Genomic DNA, 24,845 nt, shown 5'->3' with positions numbered 1-24,845 from the left:
TGTGTACACACGATCGGAATTTAACCGATCGAATTTTGTTGTCAGAAAATTTTGTAGCCTGCTCTCAAACTTTGTGTGTCGGAAATTCCTATGGAAAATGTGTGATGGAGCCCACACACGGTCGGAATTTCCGACAACAAGGTCCTATCACACATTTTCCATCGGAAAATCTGATCGTGTGTACAAGGCATTAGAGTGAAAATCTTCCACTGGGAACACTAGTTCTACTTTAATACCCAACAAGCATTTTTTTTCCATTGGTAAACACTACTGTATATAAAGGCTGAAAAACACACTTGGGGAATGCCTTTTAGGTTCATCCTCCTTCTTTTCTTTGATTCACCGTTGAAGAAATATTTTTCATCAGGAGATCCCATAGAATCAGATGAGTCCTCAGCCTCCTGACCACTAGTCTTTGAGCCCGGCGACATGATGATGTGCAGATTTCTTGGCAAACTCTATTGAGGAAAGTTTAACAAAAAATAATTAACAATAAACCCAGCTTGTAAAGTACTGATTTTGCAGGTCTGTATACAGTCATAAAAAAGAACTTTTTTTGTAGTATTTTCTGTTGCCTTTTTATTCATCTAAGATATTTTAGCAGAAAGCATTATTTAAGTTATATATTATTTGCAATACTTTGAATCTGTGTTTTTTTTTTTTTTTTTTTTGTAGCATGCTACCATACAGTACATTATCAGCACATATCAATGAATTTAAAGTGCTTTTAGGGCTGTTTGCTAAAGTGTTAATTTATTTATTCTGAATAATTGTCACTAAAGACTTAATGCAGATATACTTGAGCCTAGTCTGCCTCCTTTAGTGCCTGGGCTGGTGACATCACTTCCCCTCGGCGCAGGAAGGGCTCAGCTCTGCCCCCTCCCTCTTGTCAATCATCTGGGGCACATTACAGGTCCCAGATGACTGAGTGGCCAATCACGGCGCACGGCAGGGGAGACGAGTGGGTCTTCTATCCAACGCATTGCTGGACCGTGGGACAGGTAAGTGTCCGATTATTAAAAGTCAGCAGCTGCAGTATTTGTAGCTGCTGATTTTTAATTTTTAAAAAAAAATGGGAACTCCTCTTTAAGTTTGTTCAGTCCGTTACTCTGCCTCCCAACCCCAGTAACAGTCTCTGGTACACCTCACATTAGTGTAAGTGCAACCAATAACCAATGAGAAGCACACATGTTATGATAAAACGCAGAAATTTTCTTTACTGCAATATTTCTGTGGAAAAGTAACAAACAGTAACAATATATATGTTCAATCAATGCAATGGGAGAGCAATAACTGAAGTTATGAGCAATATAGCTCAATACTATATTTAGGCTGCTTTCAGGGGATTCAAAACCTAAGAATAACCCCAAAAGCAGAGGCACACCTACATGGCAAATAAATCACAATATGGCAATCCATATCAGATTGGTTACCTTTACGAAGGTTGGCTCTATGAATAGAGGCAGGAGGAGAGCAGAGGAGTGACCCTCTTTGTGTCAGGTCTTCTGCTCTTCTGTCCCCTGACACCACAGGATGAAAGAAAAATTGCAGCTCAAAAAGCTCCAGACCTGTTAAAGACACCCGCCCTATTACGATCCTGCAGGTGCTGGCTCTGCTCAAATTTGGAAGAAAGGAAAAAATCCTGGACAGCCTCACACCGCTAAAGGCATCTATATTTAAATGATTAAAATCCAAAAACAGTCAAATTTTGTGCATATAAGACAGGGAAAACCAGCTAACGCTTTTCACATCATGGATAGATGCTTAGTCATACCTGTCTTCTATGCACAAGATTTGACTGTTTTTGGATTTTAATCATTTAAATAAAGATGCCTTTAGCGGTGTGCGGCCGTCCAGGATTTTTTCCTTTCTCCCTGACACCACAGGCCCAGTTTTAAACACTTTATTCAAATCAACATGTATTGGCTTAACTTCCTAGATAAACTGTCCCTCACACCCATTGCATATAAAGACCCCTTTTTTCTCAAGTACCGTGTCACGTGATAGTGATGCAATGCATTGGGAGGAGCCAGGCAACGGTCATGGCCGAGACTGGACGTTTTTGATTTAACACTGTTGAACATTTAAGTTTTGATATGTAAGTTACTACTTTAAAATATTTTTTTTTATTGAATACTACACTATGGAGATTCCTTCTATCCCTATATATGACCCCTGAATTGGAGGAGAGCTGGAGAGAGGTCTATAAGGATGTGAAGCACATAGAAGAGGAGCCTTTCACTATCCGGAGCTACAGTCGTTTCCCTGCATCACTGTGTCATAATCAAAGAGGAGAGAAGTGGAGATTTCCACTGAGGATTACACAGATGTGTGATTAGACCCATTGGGGTCTCCATTAGAGGTGAGAGCCTGAGGCACGCCGTGCACAGATTGTGAAAGGGGGGCCACAAGTCTGATTAGACCACCTGGAATTTTCTTTGCACTTGGACACTTTATGCATCTCTGTTGCACATTCTTTGCACATTTGAAGAGACTGTATATTTTGTACATATATTTTATATATTTTCAACACTGGCTTTATCCTTTATTGATAATATTTCACACTGATCTTTTCTGAAACGACTTTTGTTTGAAAAAATTGCATTTATAATGAAAGGTGTATAGTATTAGGAATGGTTTATTTATATATCTATTGAACATTGTATATGCACATTAGGAATGTTACACTATATTGATTTCCTGTCGCATCATGGCAGCATACACTTTGGGTTGTGACTCCGCCCCTCACAACCTGATAGGACCACATAGCTATAAGTTGTAAAGATGGCCCCCGCCCCAGTATTCTCTTATTTTTCCTCACCTGAAGGACTGAAGATGTCAGAAGCACCCCCTTACCGAATTCGCCCCAGCCAGGTTCTAGCCTCTCCTTGCCTGTACAGCCTCTAAATGAGCTAGATGGAAGGAACCCCACTCTGGTGATCTCAGGGGTATATGCGGCTTTAGTATAAGCCTTAAACAGGCTTAGTTGTGTGCAGCAGTCTTCATCTGCCTTTCCCACTTTCTGGTGCAGCTTGCTGGGCATTGTGGTACTCCTCTGTCTCTTCTCTGTGCGGTCGGGCGTCTCGGTGCTTCTGCGCATGCGCAGTGAGTGTTTTTAGGGCGTCCTGGCAGGTTCGCCAGGTTCCAAGATGGCGCCGAGTGCGGCTCGGTGCTACTGCGCATGTGCAGGCGGGACGTGACCCCGGCGGCCATGGTGGTGCTTTTAAAAGGCTCAGGAGCGTCCTAGATTCCAGTAAGGCTGTCCCTGGATGCTCCCGCTCCAGATGTAATAACCCGTCCGTGGTATGGTCATCCACATAGGAAAAAAACAGGGCTCCCGTAGTGTATTACGTTTAAAATTACTTTATTAAAAAATTAACCCAAACATCAGGCTCAATAAAATAAAATAAAATAAAAATAACTAAAAAGTCCAGGCTCCTTATGAAAAGGAAGCCAAAAGATCGCACTGCGTATAGGTAGCATGCACGGAGAGAGCTCGTGGATCCCAAACCATCAGCTGAGCGGTGTACGCCTCAGCTGCGTTCCACACTCTCTTCCGACTTCCGCGTGTGACGTAATTGCGTAGCTCCGCCTTACGCGTTTCGTCATTGACGTTATCAAAGGCGTAGCTAGCGTACCTCATACTCTACTATTTGTAGGCAAGCGGGCATACTGAGTTCCTGCATTACTCCTCCCATGGGCGGATTACTGTTGCATATATTAGATATCCTTTCCTATCAGGTGGAATCATTGTGAACTAAAGGGTTGTTCCAAGTATTGTATATGATATGAAACCTTATATCCCCGCTTGCCATCATAAGGGGCAGACATGTATATTATGCAATCCGCTCTTGCAAAGAATAATGAGATTAAACCATCCATTATTGTATATTAACCAATCTAAACTATTAATTAGGGGATACCATTTCTTCAGTCCATAAGCTTGAATTACAAAAACATAGGGGGGTCCGATAAACGAACATAGGGTAGGACCCCTATGGGTGAAGTTTATATATTACTGCTCCATATCCTTTTTAATAATATTGTGTCATTAACATGGTTTGTATAGATGTATATATATGAGATTTGCAAGGTAACAATATTAATAGATATACCCCTGCACTCCAACCTCATAATTTGACCATGCCCCAGCTCAAATAATGGACTTCATGTACTGGGCTAAGGAATTGGTATCACCATATATCACCATTCATATATATAGGGAACTTTTATATTTTGAGGAAATAAACCTCAATGGAATGAGACCATCATATGTATATATATATATATATATATATATATATATATATATATATATATATATATAATCCCTCATACACCTCTACCGGGTTTATAGCAGATGGGGGACCATATACACATCCTCCGAGAAGGGGAACGGGGTATACAGATATTATAGGGAAATGCTATATTAAAAAAAAAAAAAAATATATATATATATATATATATATATATATATATATATATATATATATATATATATAAAATATATAATCCAGATGGAATGAGACCATCATATGTATATATATATATAATCCCCCATGCACCCTCACCGGGTTCATAGCAGATGGGGGACCATATACACATTCTCCGGGAAGGGGACGGGGTATACAGATATTATAGGGAAATGCTATATGAAAAATAAAAATTATATATAATCCAGATCACAGGAGAGAAGCCACCTACAAGAGGGGGAAGGTATGTACTGAGACCCCTATTTTTTCACCTAAGAAAGACCCCCCCCCTTTTTCTAATGTTTTTTTAAAGTTTTTTATAGGAGGAGAGTCCCTTATTTCTTGTCCTTCTACATTCCACCCCTTACCAGCACTTAGGGGGGAAACAGGTGGACGGGGCCCTACCCTCAAAAACCCTCCATGTATTTTCCCACTGGCCAGCTGCAAACTCCCAGAGGTTTAGGTAAGTGGGCACCCTGACCTATATCTAAGGGTTGGCTATAAAACAGTTTAAGTCTATATCCAGATTTAACCCTTTCGGGGCTAGGGATTGTAAACGATAAATCCACTCCGTTTCGTTTTGGGAGATGAGTGTAAGTTTATTATTCCCTCTCCAATGATCTTCAACATGATCTATGCCATAGAACACGAGCCCTGTGGGGTCCCTCTGATGTACCTCGTCAAAGTGTCTGGATAGGTGGTGTTTGGGGAACCCTTTCCTAATGTTATTAATGTGTTCCCTTATTCTGACAGCTAGAGGCCGGGTGGTTCTCCCCACATATTGGAGGTGGCAAGGGCATTCTATAATGTACGTAACATGCGTGCTCTGACATGTAATTAATTTTTTTATTTTATATTGTTTATGATCTACTGTGGATTTGAATGTTTCTTTCTTCCTAGGCTGTGGTTTACTGACCCTACATGGTAAGCATCTACGACATTTGTAGAATCCCTTCAGACTAGTACTAATTTTTACTTGTTTTGGAGGGTCTATGACATTGTGTACTAGATAATTCCGGAGGCTAGGTGCTCTCCTGTACACAAATTTTGGTCTTCTGGGTAAGATTTTTGATAATACTCTGTCCTCTTGTAGAATTAGCCAGTACCTGTTGATAATACGTTCAACGTTTTTATATTGGTTGTTATACCCTGTGATGAACAGAATCTCTCCTTGCTCATTCTTTCTCTTTTTGGTGTTGTTAAATAGGGTCTTCCTGTCCACTTTCATTATCTCCAGTTTTAATTTTTCCAAGGTGTTGGCTGCATACCCTTTTTCTTGAAACCTCTGAATAAGCACATCTGCTTGTTTTTCAAAATCCGCCGTTAGGTCACAATTCCTGCGGAGACGCATTAATTGGCTCTTTGGGATATTCCCCTTCCACCTTGGATGGTGACAGCTAGAGGTGGGTATGTACCCATTGCGGTCTGTATCCTTAAAAAAGGTGCGGGTACAGAGGGATGTCCCTGACTTGAAGATTTCTAGATCTAGATACTCTATCTTCTGGGGGTTCCATTTCCCTGTGAACGTAATTCCATATTTGTTATCATTCAGTTGTCCAAGGAATTGCTCGAAAGCATCTGGTGTTCCATCCCATAGGATGATCAAGTCATCAATGTAGCGCCTATACATCTTAATTTGAGGGATTTTTCGATCGTAAATATACTCCTCTTCCCACATGTTCAGGAACAGGTTCGCTACACTGGGGGCATAACGTGCCCCCATGGCTACACCTTTAGTTTGTACGTAGTAGTTACTGTTGTACCAAAAGTAATTGCATTCCATGGCCAACTTGAGCCCCTCCAGGATATAGTTGATTTGCTGTTGTTTCATCCCAGTGTTTTCATGCAACGCTTTTTCTACTCCGGCTATCCCATCTTTTTGTACAATGCTAGTGTACAACGAGTTAACATCTATAGTTGCCAAAATCCAGTTGCCACCATCTTTAATTTCTTGGAGTTCCTGAATGAGCTGTTGGGCTATCCCGTAGGTAAGATTTTCCTTGTTGAACTAACGGCTTCAGGTATTTATCCAGGTATTCTCCTAGTCTCGAGAAAATTGAGTTAATCCCACTTATTATGGGCCTACCAGGTGGTTTATGCATTCTTTTATGTATTTTTGGTGTATAATACATAACTGGAGTCTTAGTAGATTTTGAGAACAGATATTCAGCTTCTTTTGCGTTTAAAATTCCCATTTTTCTCCCCTTCTCAATGTAGATCTTCAGTTTCTTCTGATATTTCTTTTTGGGGTTACTCTTTAATTTCTTGTAAGTATTCTCTACTTTTAGGAGATTTTCCATTTCCTCCTGGTAGTCCTTCTTCTCCAAGATGACCAGTCCTCCCCCCTTGTCCGCTGGTCTTATGACTACTTCATGTCGTTCCCCTATTTTCTTAATAGCGTCCCAGCGTGTTTCCCTTTTCTGTCCTTCTTCCGTAGGTTTCTTAAATCCTCTTCCACCATCTTCTTGAATGCATTCATGCATTGACTCCCTGGTGTCTTAGGGTTTTAAATGGAATTATTTTTTAGATTGGTTTGTATATACTCAGGAACTTCCCGAGTATTACCTTCTTGATTCAGAGCGAAGTGTTTTTTAAGGTTGAGTTTCCTCATAAACTTCTGGAGGTCAATGAAAGCTTTGAATTTATCTAGCGTTTTTTCAGGGGCGAACTTGAGTCCCAAGTCCAACACTCTGAGTTCTTCAGCAGAAAAAGTGGAGTTGCTAAGGTTAAAGATCCCTTTCCCTAGTATACCCTCCTTCTTTTTCTTCCTACCTCCTCTCCTTCCTCTTGTCTGCCTCTTCTTTCCGGGTAGCTTGACATTGTGCCCCTGTTTCTTTCCTGGGTGTGTTCCCACCCATTGTTGGGGTGTATCCTCTCTCCGGGCTCCTGCCTCCCCATAGGAGTGGGGTCGCCTGCTCTCCTCTGTCCTCCTCTCGGGGGTCCTCCCCCATTTCCACGTTGTGTTCTCCATCCTGGGGTTCTGTAGGGGACGCGAGTCTTCCATCTTCCTGGGGGCCTGTCCCGATATCCTTCCCTGGGAAAATCCCTCTGTTCATCATATTCTCTCCCATAAGGGGATGCGAATAGTATGGATTTCTTAAAGGGGAGAATCTGTTGTAAGTGTTTTTCATATAGCATTTCCCTATAATATCTGTATACCCCGTCCCCTTCCCGGAGAATGTGTATATGGTCCCCCATCTGCTATGAACCCGGTGAGGGTGCATGGGGGATTATATATATATATATATACATACGATGGTCTGATTCCATCTGGATTATATATTTTATATATATATATATATATATATTTTTTTTTTTTTTTATATAGCATTTCCCTATAATATCTGTATACCCCGTTCCCCTTCTCGGAGGATGTGTATATGGTCCCCCATCTGCTATAAATCCGGTAGGGGTGTATGAGGGATTATATATATATATATATATATATATATATATATATATATATATATACATATGATGGTCTCATTCCATTAAGGTTTATTTCCTCAAAATATAAAAGTTCCCTATATATATGAATGGTGATATATGGTGATACCAATTCCTTAGCCCAGTACATGAAGTCCATTATTTGAGCTGGGGCATGGTCAAATTATGAGGTTGGAGTGCAGGGGTATATCTATTAATATTGTTACCTTGCAAATCTCATATATATACATCTATACAAACCATGTTAATGACACAATATTATTAAAAAGGATATGGAGCAGTAATACATAAACTTCACCCATAGGGGTCCTACCCTATGTTCTTTTATCGGACCCCCCTATGTTTTTGTAATTCAAGCTTATGGACTGAAGAAATGGTATCCCCTAATTAATAGTTTAGATTGGTTAATATACAATAATGGATAGTTTAATCTCATTATTCTTGTGCAAGAGCAGATTGCATAATATACATGTCTGCCCCTTATGATGGCAAGCAGGGATATAAGGTTTCATATCATATACAATACTTGGAACAACCCTTTAGTTCACAATGATTCCACCTGATAGGAAAGGATATCTAATATATGCAACAGTAATCCGCCCATGGGAGGAGTAATGCAGGAACTCAGTATGCCCGCTTGCCTACAAATAGTAGAGTATGAGGTACGCTAGCTACGCCTTTGATAACGTCAATGACGAAACGCGTAAGGCGGAGCTACGCAATTACGTCACACGCGGAAGTCGGAAGAGAGTGTGGAACGCAGCTGAAGCGCACGCCGCTCAGCTGATGGTTTGGGATCCACGAGCTCTCTCCGTGCATGCTACCTATACGCAGTGTGATCTTTTGGCTTCCTTTTCATAAGGAGCCTGGACTTTTTAGTTATTTTTATTTTATTGAGCCTGATGTTTGGGTTAATTTTTTAATAAAGTAATTTTAAACGTAATACACTACGGGAGCCCTGTTTCTTTCCTATGTGGATGACCATACCACGGACGGGTTATTACATCTGGAGTGGGAGCACCCAGGGACAGCCTTACTGGAATCTAGGACGCTACTCCACGGCCTGGTACTACATGCCTATTACCCCTGTAGGGGTGTAGGGAGCTGGTGAGTGGGGATCCTTGAGGGGGAGCACCGCAAGTCACTGGAGCTGTTTTTTCTCTCACGAAAGTCACTAATCATAAGAACGTTGCTGGAACACTATACAACAATTTTTTGCTGGAACTATATTTTATATGTGTGTTTTCAGATTTTTTTCACAGACTTTTTCACATTTTTCAGATTTTTATTTATTTACATTTTGTATTATGTCTATAACATATTTAAGATCTCTAACACCTCTCATCACATCTATCTCGGGATTCTGGATGGGAGAGGGGTTCAATATGTGTTCTGGATTTATATGAGTTATCACCTTGTACGTATTGCTCAATGATTTTTTGTTACCACGCCACTTGCAGGGGGGATTCCTACTGGTTAGATTCCTCTTCATGCAATAGGTGGGGGTGTGTGTTATATATCTGATTCTATTATACATTGCACTGGTTTGGAAGGTAACAACACCTCAGTTATATATATGAGCATCTTTTTGGCTTATATACACTAGCACGGTTTATTTATTTATTTATTATTTTTTAGGAGCACACTCACTAACTAAAGGTTTCCCTGCTGAGTGTTTTTTTCTTGATTTACACATATTAGCACAGAGTAATAAATTCAATTAGGCACCCCAATATAGGTAGCGCCACTTACCCCTATCCTTAATTTTTCTACCAATATAACTCACCCCCAGGGGGTGTGTCTAAGGGGAGGCTGCAAACCTGAGTCCGTGAGCGCGGAAACCCTTTCTTACTTATAAAAGGCTCAGAATGTCAGTTTCTGATGCCTCCAGCTTTCTTGAGCATTCCTGACGCTGCTATCAAACTCTGCTATCAGCTCTGCCTCACCTCTGATCGCTCCCTCCTTGGCGTAAGTGTTTTTCTCTTCCCTGGTTCCTTGGTTTTTGCTTGCATGTTTATACTTGCCTGTATCCCTCCAGGGAATCACAGTATCCTTGCAATGGAGACCGCTGCCCCAGCAGATCACCATCAGCCCAATAGGTAAGGAGGGGGATGTTCATGATAAGTAGTGAAGATTGAAAAAGAGAGCAGGATCGTACTAATGCTGCCTAATTGGTCAGCCCTACCAGGTCATCAAGATCGTCAAAATCAAGGCGAAGAGAGACCTCACGCAGGAGGAGCCGCTCCAGCCATAGGCGAAGCCGCTCACGCGGCAGAAGTCGCTCAGCCCACAGGGGAAGCCGTAGGAGGAGCCGTTCCTACTCTAGGCATAGACACTCCCATTACAGAAGATCCCCTGCTCGTAGACGTCAGTCTCCTGCGCATCCTTCCCGTCCGGCGGGAAATGCCTGCCGGGTATGCGGGGCCACAGCCCTACCAGACAGATTAGCCTGCCGCAAATGCATGGACGAAGCCACCCGAGAGAAAGAACTGCTCACTGTAGAGCCTACCGGAGTCCCTGCTACGCATATCTCAACTCCAGACGTGGAGGTTACAGCCCTAAGCACCTCTCCATCCCATCCCAGTACATCTAGGGAACAAGAATTCCCGTCAGATGAGGAAGAACTGGAGGCGACAGCAGGCTTTGATTTTTCGCTCATAGGCCCCTTTGTGAAATCGGTCAAGGAAGCGATTAACTGGGAAGAACCTGAAGAGGTACAACAGAAACAAAGGAAATATTTTCCAAATCTTAAGAAAGTGCCTGAAGCCTTTCCATTCATAGACGAACTGGATGCGCTTATTAAAGATGAATGGCAGAATCCAGAGAAGAAAGTTAGTCTCTCTAACAGGCTTACCAAGTTGTATCCTCTAAAAGAACCCAGGGTATCTCCCCTGGTTTCCCCTCCAGTGGTGGATGCCTCTTCGATGCGCCTAGCCAGGCATGTGACACTTCCCATTGAGGACGCAGTGGCGTTCAGGGATGTCCTGGACAGAAAGGTGGATACGGACCTTAAAAGGGCTTACGTTTTCGCAGGGGGTGCCTGCAGACCAGCAGTGGCACTGGCCGCCGTCGGGAAAGCTATTTCCGGGTGGTCTGCAAACACCGCGAAACTCGTGGCCGAAGGCGCAGATCAAGACCAGATCGTTAAAGCCCTACAGGAACTCAGTCTCGCAGGGGACTTCGTGGCGGAAGCCTCTGTGGATACCATTAGGTCCGCTTCGAGATCTATGTTAGCCACGGTAATGGCCAGGAGGGCGTTGTGGCTTAAACCCTGGTCAGCCGACCCGGCCTCAAAGTCCAACTGGTGCAGGATTCCATATGATGGAATTAACCTCTTTGGCGCAAAGCTAGATACAGCAATATCCAAAGCGACAGGCGGGAAGTCTGGTCTTATCCCTTCAGACAGAAGACCAAAACAGCAAAGAGCGCCTCCCTTCAAGCGCAATCTCCCGGAAAGATACAGGGATGCAAAATCCTATAGACCTGGGAAGGAGTACAGGAGAACTTGGAAGAACCCTCAGACGTCCTTCCTCAAATTCCAAAAAACCAAGACCCCGGCCTCCAATGAACAGAAACCTTTTTGAAGGTACGCCCGCCCAACCAGCGGTAGTGGGTGCCAGGCTCACAAGTTTCAAATTGGTTTGGGCGGAATTGATAAAAGATCCATGGACAGTATCCACCATCCGGGTCGGGCACAGGTGGTCGTTCAAGAACCACCCTCCAAGGGGTCACTTCTGCGCAACCAAACTTCCTCCTTCCAGAGAGAAAAGGCTGTCCTTGGTCCAGTATATCCAGGACCTGTTAAGGAAACAAGCAATAGTGGAGGTCGCACCATATCAAAGAGGTCAAGGTTTCTATTCCCCACTCTTCCTGGTAAGGAAAAAGTCAGGGGACTTTCGTCCCGTCCTGGACCTAAAGAAACTCAACCGGTCAATTCGGGTAGAAACATTCAGGATGGAGAGCCTTCAATCAATTCTCCAGCCGATAAATCGGGGAGACTGGATGCTCTCAATCGATCTTTGAGACGCATACTTACATATCCCGATTCACGCAGAGTTCCAGAGATTCCTCCGATTTACGATAAACAGCTGGCACTTCCAATTCCGAAGTCTTCCGTTTGGAATCTCCACCGCACCCAGGACGTTCACGAAAGTCCTATTGCCCGTGATAGCTCACTTGAGAGAGAGGGGATTGAGAGTCCACCATTACCTGGACGACATCCTGCTTCTCTCGGACAACGAGGAATCTCTCATCCAGCATCGGGGAATCCTGGTCTCCACCTTACAGTCTCTAGGGTGGCTGATAAACTGGGAGAAAAGCAGTATCCATCCCACTCAGAGAATGGTCTTTTTAGGGGCCGAGCTGGACACGAGAGAGAACACGGTGGAGCTTCCAGAGGAGAAGATTCCTCCCCTGATTCAGAAGGGGAAGAAGGCTATCTCGGCCAAGAGGCTACCAGCCAGAACATGCCTCAGTATCCTGGGCTCTTTGGCATCCACCATTCCGATGGTTCAGTGGGCGCAGTGGAACTCGAGGCCTTTCCAGATTTCCTTCCTGCGCCAGTGGAACGGGATTTCAATGTCCCAGTCGATTCATCCCTCAGGAGGTGAAGCAATCATTGCTGTGGTGGACTCGGCCTCGCAACTTAAGAAGGTGCAAGAACATTATCACCCCTCACCAGGAGACGGTGACCTCAGATGCCAGTCTGCAGGGGTGGGGAGCTCACCATCAGCACTTTGCGGCTCAAGGCCGCTGGCCATTCAGGGCACAGGACACAGTGTCAAATGTGTTAGAAATGATAGCAGCACTCCAGGCGCTCCTGTCCTTCAGCTCCCTCTTGAGAGGAAGACATGTTCTTCTGAGAATGGACAACAAGGTTGCGGTTGCCTATGTCAACAGGCAGGGGGGCACCAGAAGCAGGTCCATGATGCAGGAGGTCCGTCCTGTCCTAGAGTGGGCACAAGTGAACCTGTTAAGCCTAAGGGCATCAAGTACCTGAGGGCTTAAGGGCACACTCCACTAGGGCAGTGGCAACCTCCTGGGCAGCATATTGTCGAGTCTCGGCGGATTTGCAGAGCGGCCACCTGGTCTTCCAGGAGCACCTTTATGTCCCATTACAAAGTGGATTCCGCCTGCTTATCCACAGTGGATTTCGGAAGATCCGTTATCCAGGCCAATTCTTCTGTTCTTTGTTAATAAACTTAGTTTGAATTCCCACCCAGTCTTTGCGAGTTACTCCCCAAAGTGTATGCTGCCATGATGCGACAGGAAAACGGAAAATTGTATACTCACCTTTCCGTAATTTTCCTTTCCTGTCATATCTTCATGGCAGCATACAATCTCCCACCCTTCTGAGGTGATATATATGGAGAATACTGGGGCGGGGGCCATCTTTACAACTTATAGCTATGTGGTCCTATCAGGTTGTGAGGGGCGGAGTCACAACCCAAAGTGTATGCTGCCATGAAGATACGACAGGAAAGGAAAATTACGGAAAGGTGAGTATACAATTTTCCGTTTTATTGCATAGATTGCACTTTGTATATTCGAGTCAGTGCTATATTTATTTATATTTGCTACATATTTATATTTGTGTATTTGTATAGCGCTGCTCCATCTTATCTATTTTCAATTCATTATTGGTGTTGGTGACATCACAGGAGTTTAGCAGCTATTTATTATTGCACTTTATTTTGATATTTTTGTAATCCACACAGTGAGTAGCGCACTAGTACCTTTTCTAATTTTATTGAAATTGATGCATTATCACAAGAACAATGAGGCTCCATTGACATCTGAGCATTTCTTTGTATTTCAGAAATGCACTTCACCAAAAATCACAGTAAAAACACCAAGCTCCGCTCTAAAAAATAGTTCTGAAGCTTCTTTGGGGCGATTCAGGTGGATGAGCTGCCCTATGTGTTGTGATTGAAAATGCTCCAAAACGCCTCTCCACCTCACAAACAATAAAAAATAAAACACATGTGAGAATGCGAGTTCCCGCTATGCAGAGTTGTGAATGGGGTTTGACAGCTGAGTGTTTGTGTCCACTCCCTTTGAGGTACTTGTATAAAGATGGCCATACACTCTGCAATCTCATTGTATATTGTGTATTTAGTAAGAAGGGTACTCACTGATTGATTGCATTTAATAAAAAAAAAAAAAACATGCAGCTGGAAATGGGTGGGTAGGTAGGAGGGTGGATGATGCAGGGTGTGTGCTAATGATGTCAGCTGGCAACTCCTTCCTGTGTCATGACCTATAGTCTGTCCAGAAAGTAAGGCAGAAGCAATGGATACGCTTGGAAACATTTATGAGGACAAATTAAGTACAACCCCTGGCAAAAATAATGGAATCACCAGTCCCTGAGGATGTTCCTTCAGTTGTTTATTGTAGAAAAAAAGCAGATCACAGACATGGCCAAAAACTAAAGGCATTTCAAATGGCAACTTTCTGGCTTTAAGAAACACTAAAAGAAATCAAGAAAAATAATTGTGGTGGCCAGTAACAGTTATGCCCCGTACACACGGTCGGACTTTGTTCGGACATTCCGACAACAAAATCCTAGGATTTTTTCCGACGGATGTTGGCTCAAACTTGTCTTGCATACACACGGTCACACAAAGTTGTCGGAAAATCCGATCGTTCTGAATGCGGTGACGTAAAACACGTACGTCGGGACTATAAACGGGGCAGTGGCCAATAGCTTTCATCTCTTTATTTATTCTGAGCATGCCTGGCACTTTGTCCGTCGGATTTGTGTACACACGATCGGAAATTCCGACAACGGATTTTGTTGTCGGAAAATTTTATCTCCTGCTCTCCAACTTTGTGTGTCGGAAAATCCGATGGAAAATGTCCGATGGAGCCCACACACGGTCGGAATTTCCGACAACACGCTCCGATCGGACATTTTCCATCGGAAAATCCGACCGTGTGTACGGGGCATTAGATTTATAGAACAAGCACAGGGAATAAATTATGGAATCACTCAACTCTGAGGAAAAAATTATGGAATCATGAAAAACAAACAAACAAAATAACACTCCAACACATCACTAGTACTTTGTTGCACCACCTCTGGCTTTTATAACTGCTTGTAGTCTCTGAGGCATTGACTTAATGAGTGATAAACAGTACTCTTCATCAATCTGGCTCCAGCCTTCTCTGATTGCTGTTGCCAAATCATCTTTGCAGGTTGGAGCCTTGTCATGGACCATTTTCTTTAACTTCCACCACAGATTTTCAATTGGATTGAGATCAGTTTGCAGGCCATGACATTGACCTTATGTGTCTTTCTTCAAGGAATTTTTTCACAGTTTTTGCTCTATGGCAAGATGCATTATCATCTTGATAAATGATTTCAGCATCCCCAAACATCCTTTCAATAGATGGGATAAGAAAAGTGTCCAAAATTTCAATGTAAACCTGTGCATTTATTGAAGATTTAATGACAGCCATCTCCCCATTTGAAATGCCTTTAGTTTTTGGCCATGTCTGTGATCTGCTTTTTTTCTACAACAATAAACAACTGAAGGAACATCCTCAGGGACTGGTGATTCCATCATTTTTGCCAGGGGTTTTAAGTGTAGATTTAATGGAAAGCTTTGATATTTTTGCAAACAAAGTACATGAATGCAATATTGGTACACAAGGGAGCTGGAATTTAGAAAAAGAAATAAAAGGCGAACAAAGGTGAACTTATCCTTTAAGGCAAAAAAACTTCCAAGACCTGTTTCCTCAACACTTAAGGCTGGGGTCACATTGCTGCCGGATGTGGCTCGCACCAGGGGGTCCGGTGCGTTCCTGTTCTCCGTTTCAGAGCTGAATCAAGGCCGAAATTTTGGCTGAATTCGGCCCTGAAACAGAGCCAAAGACGCACAGAACTCCTGTGCAATTCGCTCCGCACCTGCCCTGGAGATATGTGAACCAGCTCCATAGAGAGCCAGTCACAATCTCCTGTTATGTGAATTGGATGCAGGGGAAACCTGCATCCAATTCACACTAGTGTGAACCCAGCATTAAACAGCTGTGATCTGTCTTGTGCTGTTTGTGAGTGTGCTAGAAGAGGAAGTGGCCAGTGCAGTGCCACAAATGTGTTGACTGCGTTTTATACAATTCTGTGAGAAATAAATAACAAATCAATGAAGAATCCACGTCTCAGCTTCTCCTTCACATTGGGTGCCTCTGCTGACACCACTTTCCCATCTTTTGGGGCTCATAGACCTCTTACTGTAGCTACCTAGTGAGTTGCTGACCAACAAGCACACAGCAGTGAAATCTGAAAAATCTGAACACTTGTTCTTCATGCAGGATCAGGAGTTCTATCCACTAATCACCTTTCATAAATAAGTCAACAAAGCCTGTGTGTGGGTGATTCAAGAATGAGGACGATGAGAGAGTTAGCTGCTCTTCATTTCAACATTAGTGCCCTTGTCTTTTCTTTGCTATGTCTTCTTTTGTCTGACATCATTATTTTACAGATTGAGAGGCTTTTCATAATTCTTAACATTTCACTAAAGGCATTTTTTTTTTTTTAGTTTTGGATAGCGTGGAGAGGGATCAAAACATCTGTCAGGTTTTATTGCTGTCTGTGCCCCGTTAGGGAGATTCACCCTCTTTATTTGTCCTGTTTACCGTTATCGTTGAAAATGAAATCAAAAGAAAGTCCGAAATTTTGGATTGACATCAGAGCAGGAATAGAAGGTAAATCTTCCTTTGGGGTTCTGGTGACCTTGGCCCTGGTGACACTACAGGATTCCCTCACTTTGGAGTGACTTACTTTAATTTGCTGTTTTGGCTATGGGACAGGAAGTGAAGGGAAATCCCCCCAATGGGACATAAATGGAAAAAAAAGTGTCATAACCGACCCTTACACTATACAAAATAAAAAAACAAGTTTTGCCAATTTAAATATCTCAAACAGAGCACAGTCTACAGCCTGTATATGACTTTATAATATCTTTTAAAAATTACACTTCTTATTAACTTTTTAGTATGATTTAACACATACCATGACCTTATACAACTGATTGTGTTTTCTGAAACTAATTAATGGTGCTGCTATTTTATAGAATATATAATTTGTTCCTCTTAATTCAGACTTATTTTACACTGCCCTTTTCTTCTTTAGCTGTAGCTGTATTCATCTCTTTTTTACTCTTCTGTATCACCGAGACCAGTTACATACTAGAATATTTTACTTACTCATCTACTTATTTACTTACTTTTGCCTTCTGTATGGCCCATTGCTTGTTTTTACCTTCTGTGCTGCTTTACCCTTCAGAGTTTTAGAAAGTAAAATTTATATTATATTATTTTTTAAATGCACCTGGTCCAGGAAGATCCCATCCTTTGACATTCTTCGCAGTTTGCACTCCAGATTGACAACCCTTGCCTCTTTTCTAACCATCTCAATTCTAAGTTCATCATTCTTCTCCTCCAGCTCTCGAATTTGCTTTCTGTACTTGTCTTTGTCTATCAGACATTGTGAGTACTGTGTCTGAGCATCATCACGGGAACGATATGCCTTACAAACAAAAACAAAACAGAGAAAATACAAAATTTCACCTTCCATTGGGGTATCAGAGATAAATTATTATGTTTAAAGTATTATTATTCAAAGGTTGCTATAAAATCTTTTTACAGGACAGCAGCATTCCTGCAAATCCAAGTGACCAAAAACATACTTTCTGGAACACCATACCGACTGTATAAAGCAGTTTAAATGTATCTGTGTATGATTTTTTTTGGAGTTTCTTTAATGTCTAAAATGGTTAAGATTATATAATATGTAAAACTGAACTACTGGATTTTCCCCCAACAGCATGATGTTGATTTTTTTTCTTGAGGTACAGATGAACTAGTAAGGGAGCCAAACTGGAGGGAAAAGTAGGCTGAAAAAAAGCACTGGGTTCACCAAGGAGCAGAGTCTAAGACCCAATACACACCATTAGATTTTCTGCAGATTTTTGTCTTTAGATTTCCCAAAACCAATATAATATGAGGTCAAAGGCGGCAGGCCCTTGCACTACATGGTTTTGGTATATCTGAAGACAAAAATCTGCAGAAAATCTAATAGTGTGTATGGGGCTTAAGGGACAGGCAGTATTCACCAAAAATTAGGAATTGGACACCCACCCAAGGTTGCTTCCCCTGGTACTGAAAGACGCAGAAGATATGACAGGACCACAGGCAGAAACAGCCAGGGTACAAGTGAGGGAAAAGAGAAGCTGGCAAGAGCACTGAAGCGAGATTGTCTGTTGTGCAAAGCTATGAAGACTGGGAGCAACACAGCTTGAAAAATGGAGTGTACTAGGTGTAGCTGCACTCAGCTGCAAGGGCTCCAGGGAGCAGTTTGGCAAACAGAGCACATCAGAAATAGCTCTGCCCTGCTGCAAGTGTTCACAGGAGCAGAATTTGTCAAACAGAGCATACCAGGAGCAGTGCTTGCAGCCTGGTGCAACAGGTGGAGCTTGAAGATTGCGGGCAGCTTGGAACGGGGATGATAAGTAGCTCCCCTTACACAGTCTCCCCACATTTCTGGGGCTGGGCTTCAGAGGGAAGAATTGATGGAACTTGTAAATTAATTGTGGGCAAGGACATTGGAGGTCAGCACACAGGATCTTTTTTTTTGATGGTGTTGACTTCAAATTCTTCCAAGGATTGAGTAAAAGAGTTGGACAGGCAGACAAGTCTAGATAATTGATTAAGTACCAGAGGCTTTAATACCAAAACATGGAAAGAATTGGGAATACAAAGCTGGGAAGGAGGCGATAATTTGTAGGTAACTGGATTGATTCTGGCCGAGGTTTAATAAGGACTGATAATGTGAGGGGCAAGCTTGAAGGAGAGAACTTTGAGATGGTGTTTTTTTGTACCAAGTCAAACCTTCTCACTGAGATTACAGGGTTATGTTTTTGACATTGAGTGGCCAGGATCAGCGAATCAGAGACTTAAGACCAAAGGAGTTCAGTGAGTGGAGAACCAGTACCTCTGAAGTGTTTGGAAAAGAGAGAGGAATTCAAGGATGCTTTCCTAAACCACAAAATAAGGACCCATCCTGGAACTGTAACTAGAAGGATAGTTAAGAGCAAATTCTGCCCAATGGAGTAATGGAACACAGTTTTCATGGTGAAAATTGTCAAAGGCATGCAGAAATTGTTCCAGAGATTAGTTGGTTCTCTTGGTCTTGGCATTCGTCAGGGATGATACGATGGTGAGAAGTTTAGACTGATACCAAACGTTTTGCAGAAGGCCTTCAAAAGTACAGTAACTGGACCCAGCTATCTGATGTAATGTGAGTGGGCAGACCATGAAGGCTGAAAATCTCCTTCATAAAAGGCAGAAACAAGTGCTGGCTCATAAGAAAGCATTAGGGGAACAGTGTGCCATTTTCAAAAATAAGTCTAAAATCACCCAGATGATGGTGCAACGTTTGGAAAGTGAGATGTCTGTGATGAAGACGGTAAAAATTTTTGTCCAGGGTTTAGCCAGAAAGGGTAGGGAGTTGGAAGATACCAGAGGGACATATGTTGCCGAATTTAGCTTGAGAGTATACAGGGCACAGGATTCTTGGGGTAAAACCCAGAACTGTGCACAGCTGTACATCCTTGGCGACACGCTGCAAAAATTAGGAAGTATGAGAGCACTTCAGGACCATGTCATATGAGCTGAGTGACAGCTGTGAACTTTTTCAAATTTCATTACTCGCTGCCCTGTTAAAAATGGTCACCAGGACAAATAGACAGAGTGACTCTCCCTAATGGGGACACAAACACCGCTAATACCGCGTACACATGATCGGAATTTCGGTCCGCAAAAGACCAATGAGAGTTTTTCGTCAGAAAATGCGACCGTGTGTATGCTTCATCGGACTTTTGCTGGCCGAATGCCAGCCAGCAAAAGATTGAGAGCATGTTCTCAATTTTTCAGTCGGAAAAAGTTCCTATCCGAAAATGCGATCGTCTGTAGCAATTCCGACGCGCAAAATTCCTACGCATGCTCGGAAACAATTCGATGCATGCTCAGAAGCATTGAACTTAATTTTTGCGGCTCGTCGTAGTGTTGTACGTCACCGCGTTCTTGACGGTCGTAAGTTCAGCGAACGTTTGTGTGACCATGTGTATGCAAGGCAAACTTGAGCGGAATCCTGTCGGAAAAGCCATCATATCTTTTTCTGACAAGAAGTCCGATCGTGTGTACGCGGCATAAAAGTTTAACAGAGGTTTTATTTCTTACACAATTCAATTGTAACTGAAAAAAAAATTGCCTAAATTTATACTTTAAGGGTCAATGCACAATGAACTTAAAAATGTTGCTTTTACTGGAGTTTTGCATTTTGCCTATAGAAGCAGCTCAATCTTATCTTATGTGTCCATGCACATTAACCTTAGTGTTTAGAGGCAGGAAAAAAAAAACCTTCTGGATTGTGTTTTTGAGAGGAGTTTTCTGGCAGAAAAAAAAGGCTAAATGCTCCTTAACTCACCTAAATGCTTGTACAAAAATGCTCTATATGAGCGTTTATAGCTGCCAAGGGAACTGGCATCTTTTTTAAGCCCAGTGTGCATGGACCTTAACTTGGATTTGCACCTGCAGAAAAGCTTTTTGAAGCAGGTGTTCATTTTGCAAGTGTAGCATTGCAGATTTTATTTTTCTCTAAAATGTTCCCTTTTTGATAAGTTAAGTGGTTACTATAATATTACTAAAATGCTACTCTAAGCACACAATAACTAATATCACAGCTTGATGAATTAGACTCCTTTTGAAAACACTACAGCATATTTCACAGCATATACATTATGTATAGACTAAAGGTTCATGTACATGACTGCATAAATAGAGTACTCTAATCACTTATCTGTGCCTGATACATTAGGAATATATTGAGATTAATGGTAAAAAGACAAGGTCATGTCCATGGGTATTCAAGAAACAACATAACACGGAATTCCATATTTGCATTAAGCATTTTAAGAATACTGACAAAATACCTGATCTCGCTCTTTCTCTACTTCTTCTAACTGCACCATTACGGTATTCATGCGGTGCTTATACATCTCACAATCTTTAGAAAGTGTAGAACACTTGAGCTCCAAGTCCTCTTTCTCTTCCAGGTACTGTAAAAAAATTTAACAAGCAACTGATTTTGGCACAGTTAACACGGATAATGGCAAGCAGAACAATATAAGAACAACATCCCAGCATCAGGGTCATCTGTGATTGTAAGTCTACTATTGTACACACTTACTGTAAAAGGCCTATTTAATGTAGTCAATTTGCAAAAAGTTTTGATGTGCTAGAAAATTTGTTTTATAGATAAAAAACCTGTTAATAAACTTTTTTTTAGAGATATAACCAGAGATTGGCAAAGGCAGGAGAGTGGGGCACAGCGGGAGCATGAAACTCTCATTCTGTCAGTGCTTCCAAGGACCTGGCTATCAAACTAGAAGCCAAGTCATGCAGATTGTACTGGGAAATTGACTCACACTATAATCTGCAAGGCATAAGCATAGATTATTTACTTTTTAGTAAAAACAATCATTAGACATGCAGATATGTCAGCTGAAATGGTCTTAGGTGGATAGCTACCCTAGCTATAATGCCACTTGCTTGAGGAATTAGAAACAGTACATAGGCCAATTTGAAAGTGCCCCCAAGTTCTTGTGCCATTTATTTTGTCAGAGTTAGGCGCCAACCTCCTAATACACAAGGAACCTGTGCAAGTGTTGGAAAATCATCTCTTTTTCTTTGTCATTTCATGTCATGTGGTCACATGATATGTCACATGGCTTGGAGACACAAGGGAAAGTAAGAATTGCCCTTACTCCATAGCAGAGACCCAATCTGGTAGGAAGTTTGAATTTTAACTAAATCTACTAAAGTAAACAGGCCAGGGCCTGGGCAGGGGATGGTTATAAAAGTGCACCTACACATAGAGATGGGCAGCTCAACAAAATACTTAAGTTTTCTGCTCTTCCACCAGACTAGTCCATCCATGACTGCAGGTCCCATTAGTATCCTTCAGAATCTGAAGGACTACAACTTACATCAGCTCTATCCAGTGTCTGTAGAACTCCAAAATTCACCATTGCTTTCCAAGCACTGATATGCATGGATATGCTTATTTTCTACTTTTTGTCTAAAGTCAAGAGCTAAGCTTTCATATTAGTCTATAAGCACTTCTCCTGGATGCTGACAAGTGCTTGCTGCTCACAGACAGCTGTGACATGTGACTGTCACAGGAGGGTAGAGTTGTCTTTAATGGGTGTGCTGTAATTGACAGGCTGGTTTCACCTTCTCTGCGTAGTGTGAAAAGCAAATAATGCACCCAGCACGTGAATAATTGGGTCTTGGTGGACAGGCAGGAGCTTTAGTTATTTGCTTATGCACCAGTGAATGTTTTGTAAAATGAATAGTTCATATTTTACAGCAATTTTTGTAGAGATTGTATAAGGAAAGGGTTTCCTCATTGATAAAAGTAAATGGTTCACACACAAGTTATATGTGGTATTTTGTGCCATTTATGCTATGGTATGTGTTTGATGTTTCTGTACTATCCACCCTTCCTGTTTCTATATTTTGTTACCATATTACAGAACAAACTACTCCTGCATAAACTGGATACCTGTGGCCATAGTTAAGCTGGCCATACATGGCCTAACAAAAGAGATCCTTCTGATTTTAGGCATCACTTGCAATTATCGGCATGCATCTGTTATTCTATTCTAGTAGATGATAGTAATAGCCTCTGGCAGTTAAAGTTCCAGTGCTTTGGAAAATCTCCCTTTAAGTGGGTCCTGTTCATGTCCACTGTTATGGAGAAGAGTAAAAGATCAAATGTGCTGTACTCAGCGTTGGAAAGTATTGTAGCAGGTCCTGGGGCTCATTTCAGTCATTGGAGGGCAAGTAGCTATCTCCCAAATATTTGTTATAGGGATCACTGATATACTATCAGCTACAGTTTTATTCTTATTTACTAGTTTGCATAAGTAAACAAGAGGGTGTAGACTTATGCTGTCCATACATGGCTGTATTTCTTCATCCACACTGAATAGCGTAGATGGAGGAATCTGCACTGTCGGCTATTGTATCCAAGCAGCCACAGCATCTATGAATGCTTGAATACCTGAACATTGAGTATATCTGATTGGTTCAGCTGACATTTTCACCCAGCTTCTTAAATTTTCAAGTTGACTTTTGCTGAGCCGTGTGGTTTTAATAGGGCCACTTACAGCTGATTTAGCTGGATTATGCCAAAATTCAAACTGTGCATGACCAGCTTAATTCTACAGCTGGCTACAGACCTTAGCAGATGGTTGATGTGCATGTAGGTAACTGAAGTGAACTGCAATATGCTTCACAGAGTCAGGCTGACAAATTTATTCTATGTGGAGTGGAGGGAAGAAACCAATAGCAGTGGCTTATCATTTGAACATTAATAGCAATCAAGACTAACCTAAGCTGCCTGATTGCTAAATACTTCTGATATGAGCTGGTATGAGATCAGTCATTAGATCATAGACCATAATGGCCATACACAGCTGGAATAGGTGTTTGCAAAATACTGTAAGGTATGGGTATTTAAAAGCACAGTAAGTCTTTTTACCAGATAAATAAGTACAAATTATTATCATGCTGCAAATAATATTATCAGTATATATTAGTTAAAAAACCTTCATGTGTATAAAATGTAATGATATAAGCACATAAAGGATCCATATTTATTCAAAACATATACAGGCTCTGCCCCCTGGTGTGCTTTACTGATTCTTACAATGCACACCTATCAGTGGGCTGACTCCTGAAAAAAGTAATCTTCCTGTGTGGCACAGATGTTAACTGTTGTTATTAGAGACAGAAGTGATTGCACTAAGCCATTTGAGAGCCCCTTCTCATTGCTACGTTACAAATTACTACATATGATAAAATAAAAATGTAAAAGAACAAGCTTGCAAAAATATAAAAATATTTTTAAAATTAAGGTAAAAAATGTTTCAAAAATAACTCAAAAATATGTGTTTACTGAAAATACACTATACCTTCCCTCAAAGCGGAGCTCCAGTTGTTTTTGTGTTTAATAAAAGTCAGCAGCTACAAAAAGCACAGATGCTGACTTTTAATGAACACACAGTCAATTGTCCAACGATCCAGCGATGTGGTCACCCGAACTGTCGCTTCTCTCCCTCTCCTCTCCCTGGCATTTAAACTGTGGGCACTGGCTGTGACAGCTTGCAGCTTCACAGCTAGTTGCGCACTGTGCAATCTGCGATTTGCGCTGCGCCTGTCCGGCAATCTTCTGGGACCTGTGATGTGATGAGAAGGCTGCAGGGAGGGAGGGGGAGAGGAAAACTTTGATCCCAGTGAAAATGGGAGCAGGTATCTATCAAAAATAGGTACCCCCCCCCCCCAAAAAAAAAATTGCATGCCAAATGTGGCAGGGGAGGGGGAAAGGAGTGCAGAACTTTCCCTTTTGGGTGGTGCTCTGTTTGAACTGTTTTCCTGCAAGTCAACAAAACTGGAACTGTCCTGAAAAAAACAGAAAAGCTAAACTATGAGTAGCCTTTTGACCATTAAAAAAATCAATATCAATAAACACACATACATAATTTACATGAAAAGCCTACAGATATTACTAAGCAAAGTGATTTTATCCTAGTATGGATTTTCATTATAGTTTGTGTTTTTTTGATTTATAATATGCTTTTAAGCTATATATTCTTCCGATGCCAAAGCAGTCTCTTACCTTGTCCCTCAAATCTTCAGCTTGACGTATTTCTTCTTGAAGATTAAATATTCTGTTTACTAATTCATGGCGATCTTCCAGAGCTTCCTTACGATCATGTTCAAGAATATCAACTATAGCTTTATCAGAATCTGGCAAACTGGGACTTCCTCCCTTAAGAGTATATAAAACATAAGAAGTAG

General features: G+C 41.8%; 1 protein-coding gene across 1 annotated transcript in view; it reads right to left on the bottom strand.

Moving 5' to 3' along the window:
• Positions 1-24,845, bottom strand: part of CARD11 (caspase recruitment domain family member 11) — a 250,592-nt gene that overhangs the window by 105,930 nt on the left and 119,817 nt on the right. Inside the window, exons 6-9 of the mRNA XM_073633053.1 lie at positions 24,664-24,816; positions 20,912-21,037; positions 17,251-17,448; positions 297-458 (exon numbers count right to left, since the gene is read on the bottom strand). Of these exons, the coding sequence (XP_073489154.1) occupies positions 297-458; positions 17,251-17,448; positions 20,912-21,037; positions 24,664-24,816 (639 nt within the window). The remainder of the gene's footprint in view (positions 1-296; positions 459-17,250; positions 17,449-20,911; positions 21,038-24,663; positions 24,817-24,845) is intronic.

Source organism: Aquarana catesbeiana, linkage group LG06, assembly GCF_042186555.1.
Source record: "Aquarana catesbeiana isolate 2022-GZ linkage group LG06, ASM4218655v1, whole genome shotgun sequence".
NCBI lineage: Eukaryota > Metazoa > Chordata > Amphibia > Anura > Ranidae > Aquarana > Aquarana catesbeiana.
This window is presented reverse-complemented; position numbering and strand designations above follow the sequence as displayed.